The sequence below is a fragment of the Gadus morhua genome, chromosome 23 (genome assembly GCF_902167405.1).
Source record: "Gadus morhua chromosome 23, gadMor3.0, whole genome shotgun sequence".
Lineage (NCBI taxonomy): Eukaryota > Metazoa > Chordata > Actinopteri > Gadiformes > Gadidae > Gadus > Gadus morhua.
The window spans coordinates 13,118,220-13,127,639 of NC_044070.1; the positions used below are offsets into that span (position 1 = coordinate 13,118,220).

At 44.5% G+C, this 9,420-nt stretch overlaps 1 protein-coding gene across 2 annotated transcripts; it reads right to left on the minus strand.

The window, feature by feature from the left end:
* Window positions 1–1,417: 1,417 nt before the first annotated feature.
* bambia (BMP and activin membrane-bound inhibitor (Xenopus laevis) homolog a) lies at window positions 1,418–9,314 on the minus strand. Of its 2 annotated transcripts, none has more exons than XM_030349453.1 (3): window positions 8,973–9,314; window positions 3,268–3,552; window positions 1,418–2,609 (listed from the first exon to the last, which is right to left on the minus strand). In XM_030349453.1, exons 2-3 carry the CDS (start codon window positions 3,500–3,502, stop codon window positions 2,185–2,187), a joined length of 660 nt encoding a protein of 219 aa, XP_030205313.1. In that variant the 5' UTR covers window positions 3,503–3,552; window positions 8,973–9,314; the 3' UTR covers window positions 1,418–2,184. The 2 variants fall into 2 exon arrangements, with proteins under 2 accessions (XP_030205313.1, XP_030205312.1); XM_030349452.1 differs by lacking the exon at window positions 8,973–9,314 and adding an exon at window positions 4,784–5,318.
* Between the last annotated feature and the right edge of the window lie 106 nt (window positions 9,315–9,420).

The window sequence follows — 9,420 nt, forward strand, 5'->3', positions numbered from 1 at the left end:
CACTTATGGGCAGTGTGAGGTCGAAACAATGCATGCATGCATGGGTGTACCCGAAAGGGTGTAGTCATCATATATGTGAACACACACACACACAGCCATCTTGGATCTGGTTTCAGCAGGTGAGCGGGCCAGTGGTGTTATGGGCTTGACAAAACAGGAGGGAACATTAGGGCCGCAGTGGCAGAAAAAGGACACTGTTATTATAATGGTGGGTAATAGTCCGGGGGCAGGGTGGGGGGGTTATGCAAGCGGCTGTTAAGTGCTTGGCTGCTAATAGTGTTTTCCTGTGTCGGCTAATGGAAAAGAATGGAAGTGACCGGCAAGAGTGACACGCCGCCGCGACCCCTTCTCCAGCGTGACCCCTGCTCACAGGAAGTGCCACGTGACATGAACGCAAGGACAGGGAAACAGCCGGGGATGGAGGGGGGGGGGAAGTGGAGCTTTGTTCACGCTGTGGCGATTGGGACGTGATTTTCACTTTACAGATTTATGCAAACAGAAAATTGACCGAAGGGAAAGGAATTCAATGTGAACTCTTAAACTATCCAGACCAGCTACTTATATCCGCTGTGTCTCTGAGGATGAGTCGGTCGCAGAAAACACTGAACTTACTCACCCAGAGTATGTTGAATCCATCATAATGTTGCATGTTTTTAAATGACCCGTTTCATCTTGCATGAAGCAATGCTTGGAGCTTGAATGCTTGGGAGATTCAACAATTTTTCGGGGGGTTGGTGGGGAACATTTACAGTGTTTGGATTAGCCAAAGCATGTAATGTGCCTTGGCTTTGTTCTCAGTGCAGTAGAAAGAACACAGTGGAATTACGGCTTGCCTGGAGCCCGTCTTTACTGACACCCATGGGCAAGTGGGCGGATCAAAAAGAATATTTTGGGGTAGGCTTACTGGCATAGCAGAGGCCATTAATTTTATTTATATTTTTTTATATAAAATGGTGCCACTTCTTCCCAGCAAATCGGAAATTAAAAGAAATGCGGGAAAAATAAGAGTGGGAGCGTTTTGGAACTGAAAGAGTCACCTCTGAAGTGGGTTCAAGTATGACTGAGTAGGCCATCCAACATGACAGAAAAGCATGCCTTACTGTGCGTGTGACCCTTACTTGGTCACACAAAAATAAATGCTTGAGCGTGCACACAGAAACACACACACACACTTATAGTCAAGCAAACATTCATACTCCTGAAGAAGTGATCGTGGAAGCTTCTGATGACAGCCCGTAAATGCCAAAAAGCCTAAGATTTGAGCAAAGCCTGTGAAAGCATGGATTCATATATTTATATCTAAGATTCGATGCAGTGAGCGAGGTACGGAGCATTCATTAGACTTTACCATTTTAAATAACACCAAGATACCACAGGATTCGCAAAAGGGCAGCAAAAAGAAGAGTGAATCGTCATGTAAATAAAAAGTCACTTTTAATGGTTGTTTTTCGTTCTCATTCACACTCACAATCAAGCTTATAGTCTGACGACAAAGAGATGTTGGACATTCACCCAAAACGAGCCACACAGCATATATATATTTAAAATCTTTACAACAGGCTTGAATCGTTATATGTGCACGTAGGAGTGCGCACAACTGTTCAAACACTGAATTCTGAACTTGTTTAGTTTTAATTCAATCCTCAAACAAGTCGTTTATTTGTACCCTGGCGTCAGTGTAAAAATTCTTCGTTTAGGCAAAGACCACTTTACAGTTTGTTTGATTTTATTCAAAAATGTGCAAAATAAGACAGATTTGGAATCCTTCAGCGTTCAGTGTAAAAAAGTCCAGGATCCTCAGGGGCGAATGACAAAGCTCTGTCTTCATCTCAGTCCCGCCCTCTCAAGTTCAAATACAGCTCCCTATTGGTTTTCGCCTTTCATCTTCAAGTAAAGTGCTCCTTTAGCAAAACAAACTTTTAAAAAAACAGCATGAGATCACTCTTTATATTTTTGTTATAACAGATGAAACAAAAACGTGGGCAGGTCTTTGAAAATTCTGTTTTGTTTTGTTTGGGGTATGGGGTCGGGGAATGAAAAAGAACCAAAGGGGCGAGGGAGGTGCCATCTTGGCGCCACGTTTACGCCTGCGGAACAGTCAGTCCGTCTGTGTCTGTCCTCCAGCCAGCCAGCCAAACGCGCGGCTGAGTAATCCCTCCTCCGACAGGAAGAACAACACCCGAGTCATACAAACTCCAGCTTCCCGTGCCCGCTGTACATCCCCCAGTGCACCAGCGACAGGATCTTGTCGTTGCCCGCCCCGTGGTCCGCCTGGCGCATCTTGTCGCAGGTGAGGCAGCAGTTCTCGTGGCCCGTGACGGGCACCATGCACTCCAGGTCCAGCTTGGCCACGTGGCCCTTCTTGGTGTGGTGGCCGTGGAAGCTGTAGTGGAGCCGCGACAGCATCTGCTGCCGCTGGTCGCGCAGCCGCTTGTTCTCGCTGCGCAGCATGCGCAGGGCCAGCATGATAAGCAGCACCAGGATGAGGCCGCCGGCGATGGGCACGGCGATCACCGCCGCGCGGAACCACACCTCCTTGGCCGAGGCCAGCTCCTGCACCCGCGTCACCAGGTTCCGGTTGCCGCTCTCCGGAGGGTAGCGCCCATGGTCTACGAAAAAACACACGCACAAGGGCAAGCGTTAAAAAAATGAGTCACTTTATCCATACTGGGCGCCAGACCGTAATTTGGGGCTAATAAAAAATAAGAACTGTGGGCGCGCTTTGGACAGGGGGGGACCCCCTCCCTGCATCCCTCCACTGGACACTTCCCCCTCCACTATGCCCTTTCCTCATTTCACTAAAAACTGGGGATTTACAGTACGCCTTTTCATGCAGTTAAAGCATATTCACTCCACAAGGCACATTCCAGCTCAGCGTGAAAATTACATGGTGCACATGTAATAAAAAAAATAAAAAAATCAAGCCCTGAAAAACATCTGATCTGGATCCAAGAGCATAAGGTAAAATGGCTGTTCTCTCCTTTCCTGTTTATTTGGAGCCTATTAAAACTGAAAATAACATGCATAGCAAAATGTCTATGTACAAGCTTTAAACATAATAAAATGCTAAAAAGTGACTGAGGTACCCTACTTATCCACTGTACTGCACTCTGAATATGATAACAGTTCGTGCTTAAGAGCCCTATATTTATCTTAAAATAAAAACATCAACCCCTAGGGTCACGTTTCTAACCATTAGCGGACATGCCAGTGACCTGTCCGTATTGAGTAGGAAGTGGGGTGCAGCCGAGGTGCGAGGCATCCTACCTGGTGACTCTCTTGTATGTGCCACATCGTGCAGGCCTCTGTAGTTGCACATGTCATCGTGGCAGCACTCCAGTGTGGCCGAGAGGGGAGCAAAAATTTCTGAGCTCTTGGAGGGACCACTGCACACGTCGGCCGCGTTTGCGACCGGGTCCAGACAGCCGTGCGTGAGCGGCGAGTTGGTGTTGAACGGGTCCAGCACCTTGGTGAAACAGGCGTTGAGCTCCGACTTGCACATGTAGCCAGTGGCTACGCAGTGCGGCGCATCACAGTAACACCTTATTTCCCCTGAAATGGAAGAACGGGAAAGACACTCGATTAGCTTTGGTTTATGTTAAGCGTTAGTCCATGTAGGACAAGAGGCCATTGTTTTAGGCTGTCAATAAGGAGATTTGAAAATGCAGTTCTACTTGACTTGCAGCTTCATTGCACTAGGCATCATATGCTTCTAATTTTTTTTAATGTACCATTGGCTATGTAAATAAAACAAGACCAGATGAACTCGTGGAGACCCAACATGAACGCACAATGATTCCTCCATAGCTCTAAATAATCATTGTTGGTCCGCATTGCAGAATGGCAACAGTGTCACTTATAATTTGCTGCTTGTCAGCCAACCTCAATTTATTTCAAAGCAAATGGAAACTCGTAAAGGGGAGTGAGCGCCGCTCTGGATGCAAGGTGGGTCGATGAGGGAGTTGCACTCTGAGCTCTTCAGAGAAAACTTCCAGCAAGCGTATAATTAGGCATGTTTTGTATACGTGTGTTCAAAACAAAACTGAGATGGACGTGGTATGCCACTAGCAGATGAATTGCGTTTCGTAGCTCCATCTGATTAGATTGAATGGTTGTTCAGGGATTTTCAAGACTTTAACACGAAAATGCACACGAGATTTCCCCTTTAATGCGCAATAAGTGTGCCATACAATGTGTGTTTGTAGGCGCTGTGTGTACCCTATGGAGTGGGTGGGAGTAACATTGTGGGTCCTTTTCGAGGCTGTGTGTGCCGATGTGTTTTTTGCGAGCACGTTAATCAGATCAGTGTTTTCCCTGTGAATGATTAGAGCAGGAGAGACCGGCCAGGTCATTTGGAGAATATTTCATTAGAAAGGAGAGGCCCTTCGTGGGCTGAGAGGGGGGGCTCCTGAGCCATGCGTTACGGTTCCTTTTGGGTTTTGGAAGCAGGCCGGGGACTTACTAATTATTGTTACATGCTGGTGCACGAACAATAATTATGCTACCGATGGCTTCGATGGAAAAATACAAAAACCAAAGAAGACCTAACTTTATAGGCTCATAGCAATTCGTTGTGTAGACAAGACATGTTAGATAATTGTTTTATGCGTTATTGCTGCTGATAAGGAAACACAGTTCTGAAATACTAGGCTTCACTGATTGGGTAAAGGTCCAGTTTACGGTCTGACAAGTAAGAGACATGTCATAGCCTTCGGCTTTTTGCATGCATTTTGAAATAAGTTTTAAAATAATGTAAGGGGAGTAGGGAGTTCATATAGCTTACCTTTAGTGAGAAGAACCGCCATGGCACATAGTTCCAATTGTAGCCAAATAGAAATGAAACTGGAATGGCGATCCATTTACAACGAATTACGCTCGCCTCCTCGTAGGCTATCCAGTAGCTGGTTGGCTCGAAAACTAAGTTACATGGAGCTACAACACGAACGGACGCATTCCGGACCCAATGTGTCAATCCTCCGCTGGACCGAAACAAACCCGAATAATCATTCCACAGTAAGCTCTTTGGGGCGAAATGTAGTCAAAAGTCCGGCATTATCTGAAAGGCAGAGCAAAGCAGGATGCCTGTTCACGCAAAAAGGACAAATGTACTCCCGACGAAGGGAAAAAAATAAAAAGTATAAAATATGTCAGCTTTTCTGTGTCCGTAAGTGATCCCCTCAGTCTGCTTGCGCTGATGTCCAGCCACGAAGTCACTATTGCACCCACAGAACAGATATCTAGTGGAAATTGGAAAATCTCGCAACAGACTTGAGTCAGACTTCTGATAGAGGATCTTTAGTTGAAGAAATAGCCTCCTCTCCCTTGGACTACGTCGTGGAGCTCCTCCCCCTCGTTCCCGATTGGCCAGGACAGCCCCGATTCATTGTCCTTATTTCCATAATGCCATATACCATTTCCGTTCTATTCATTCCCATTGGTTTAGACAGCAATCACTCGGCCAGGTTTACCAAATTGTACCAAAAGACCTACCACACATAATTATTTACATGGGCAATGAAAACAGGCCTCGATTCTCTTCTTTATTCTGGAGATGTGGGTATTAACACTTTCAACATGTTGAACACCGAGCATGAACAAAACACAACTAAAGTACGACCTTTAATTCCGTTTGTAATTTCTAGCCAAATCGGCGCCACACTAAGCAAATTTCCCCAGGCCACAAGTCGGCAGAGGTGGAAGCTGCTCGACTACTGGGAGGGTAGTCGTCCTGGGCGGAGCGGCAGGCGGTTAAAGAAATTAGCAATCCAAAAAGGCACATGGCGCCACTGAGACGACGCAGACAGACACTGACACTCAATTGCCCTCTAAACAATCCCCATGCAAAACTCACAGTAGCGCGATCGATATCTGCACCAGCAACTCCTTCTGGCGGTTCCAGTCAATAGCTGTTACTTTTATAGCATGGGTTTTAAATCGTTTTCAAATATCAGTACAATTTTCAAATCAACATATTTATAAATATTTCGGCCTACCAACACCACCTCAAGCTCAAAGTATGAAACTAAATAGGAACAATTAAAATGTTTTATTTGTATTAATATATTTGGGCCTAGGATTATTAAACAAAATAAATAGTTTTATTAATGTAGTTATCAACTGCAGAGGTGTTATGCAGCCTGCCATTTTAACATCAGTCACATTGTCCCGCTGGCCAGAAGTAGACTAGCCTATTGACTCTCCTTCAGGCGACAGAGAAACGAGGCAACACACAATTATAGCAATTATCAGTGGCCCAACTCGACCGAGGCGCCAGACCAAAACTGGTATTGCTTCAACTGATGTTTAACTACCAACAACTCCCCATTGTGTCCAAAAACTTATCTGGGAGATATTGACACGGTTTACAACAGAAATAAACATTCACCAGCAGATAATGCGATTTATCTGCAGCCACATTGTAGCCCATAACCCTCAATAAAGTAAATCATACGATGACGATAAAGTTGTTTCAAATGTTTTAGGCTTTCGTAATGCAAACAAAAACAATTGCATTTATAAAAAGACTGAGCGTGACCTTTAGCTGGTAGGCCGACTCGTTTTATTTATCCGGTATGTGATTGAAGGTGTCCATCTAGGGGTAAATAATGGTAACGGCAGGTTTGAGAATCTGGAAATAACTTTCAGGCGTCTACATTATTGTAATGCAAGCACTATGTCGACTACACATTATTTAAATTATTATTTTTTATAGAATAACACAAAGCCCTTAAACAAGTAGAAATTACACTTATGCAGATGGACAGACGTGGATCAATGGGAGAATAAGCAACAAGTACCAATAGTCTTGTTGCTTATAGCAATCATTTGTTTATAATTACAACCATTAATAATAACATAATTAATGCATGCAATAACCCAACATGATTAATAGCTGTTATCCTTCCCCATTCTGGCTCCATGTGGACTTGACATGGGTCACCCAAAGCATGGGTATTTTCATTGTCATTATGCTGAGCGGTGACCTCAAAGACAACATAAATGTGTGTCTTTTCATGCTGAGTGGAAGAAGTACCAGTGAGTGCTTTTCTGGGAGTGGAGGGGGATTACACCCCACTGCTCGTGGCTCACCTCGCACATTAGAGAGACCGACAACACCTATAGGTGTGACCAGGGGATAAAGAACGGAGCAGGAGAGACTCGAAGTGTGGGTGTGGCAGACGAACGACTAGGGCCTTTCGTCCTTCTTCGCAAGCTTCCTTTCCCTAACAAAGGACCCCCCCCCCCTGTGGTATGATAGCAGTTCATATGGAAATGAGGATTCACCAGGGCCTGCTAGAAAAGGGGTTGTTTGAATAGGTAACAAGGTCTAGGTGTGTGTGGCTGAAGGGGTTGTGGGGGTAATGAGCAATGAAAAGGTACAAACCTAGGAATTGAGGACCTACAACGTCCTGCAAGTTAGTTAATTATTGATTGCAAGAAATCGCCTGATTAATTGGATTTTGCAACACCAATTTGAAATTAATTCCAGCGCCTCTGATCCCAACAAGGCTGCGTAGAGGTGGCTGTGCGACAAATTCGTCAAAGCAACGAAGAGGATGAAAAATGTTGGTGGCAAATTAGAAATAAAATGCAACCTTTTTAAATAGAACACCCTTCCAACAGCAGGGAATCAGGAGAGTATTGGCACTCGGATGTGTTGATAGGTGTATAGTTTTGTTGGTTTTATGTGCATTGTTTTGTTTGTTAAACCTGAATGGAATTTGTATAAAATATAAATGCTATAACTCACAATTTAACCAGCTTAATTTTCATCATGCTTTGTGGACCTCTAGTTCAAACAAACCCATTACAAATTCAAACCGGTATTCTGGTAAGCCCCCCTAGAGTTGCAGTGTTCAGACGGATTGGGGGGGGGGGGGTCGCAGACAAACTAGGGTTGTGGGTTTCGACAGACTTCCTCTGACACCTTCCTTCTTCCCACAGTCACTTTGATGAGGGCTGTATCAAGATGTAGACCCACTCAAATGTCAGCTTTGATGTTTCTGGATCATGTCATAGGTGTAGTGTGCAGTGAATTAGAAAAGAAACGATAATAAGACAAGCTACATGCATTCCATACCTCAATACAGTTCAGCCGATATTTTGAGAAATTACAGACTTGAGGATATTGACCAAATCATTGTGTTGTTGGGCATTTAATAGTAGCCTATCGTTCCACCCAGTGGTAAGATTCCCCCCAACCCAACCCAACCCCCGAGGAACAGTCGATATTAAGGATCTGGCGCCCCCTAGCGATAGGCATTAGCTACAGCAAAACATTTCCAGGAGCCCCTAAACTAAACAGTCATTTTCAAACGCAGACAAATGACTACTTGAATTTATTTCGGCCCCAGCTAGAGGCCACAGGAATACCCCAAGAGTCTAAACAGACCAGGGAAATGAGTCTACATCCTATAATCATGCTAGGGACTCCAACCCATTCATTAACACATTTCAAAATGCAATTGCGTTGGAAGAAGCAATTTCGCAACAGACTAGCCACAACGGTACGAGACAGTGTTGGGCCACAAGAGTATCAAGGTACTTCACAGTGTTTTATTGGAACTGAAGAGTTTCAAGGTACTGCACACTTTGGAAACTGAAGAGTCTATCATAGTACTGGACTGGGATGGAAGAGAAGAGCGTCATGTAATTAGGCCTATACAGAGTTGGAACAGAAGGGGCAGCGTTCGCTAGAGGGACGTCAGATGATACAAAAAAAAACAACGTAGAACCCGAAACACAAGTCAACATTAAGTCAGAAAAGCATAGTTGACTGTTAAAAATCACTTAAAAAGATTAAGTGTTAAGAACAGGGATAGGAGGAGGCATTCTTAAAAGAGATGACTATTATGCTACATTGTGTGCGATTCACAAATCCACAACACGGTTTACCTGCAGAACAGAGCAGTCCAAGCAAATTGAGCAACTCCAGGGATGGTGCATGAAAGAAGACAGAGTGGGTGACTCACCCGAGCTATCCTCGTTGAAGCTCTCCCGTGGATGGCCACGTTGGTCCAGGTCATTTTCATATCAAGAGCAGATAATTCCACAAATAATCGACGGCGGGTCCATTTGGAATCGGGTTTTTGGAGCGACAGTAATCGAAACCGCGTATTTATAGATCGCAAATATTCAAAACAACGCTAAACGCAACTTCGATTTAGCACTCGACGCCCCTGTCTAAAAAAAATAAAAACGGGCGCAATAGAACAGCTGAGTGACCTTAATTAAGAACTAACGAGAACGACAGCACTGTGATTGGCTAGCGAGAAGCTCGAGATGAGGATGGAGTCAATTAACCACCACCTGATAATGGAAACGGGCAAGCGACTTAAATCCGTTTTCAAGGATACAATTTCATGTCATGACCTCAATTAGTATCTAATACGATGCATAGCCTCACTAATCCATTTGATG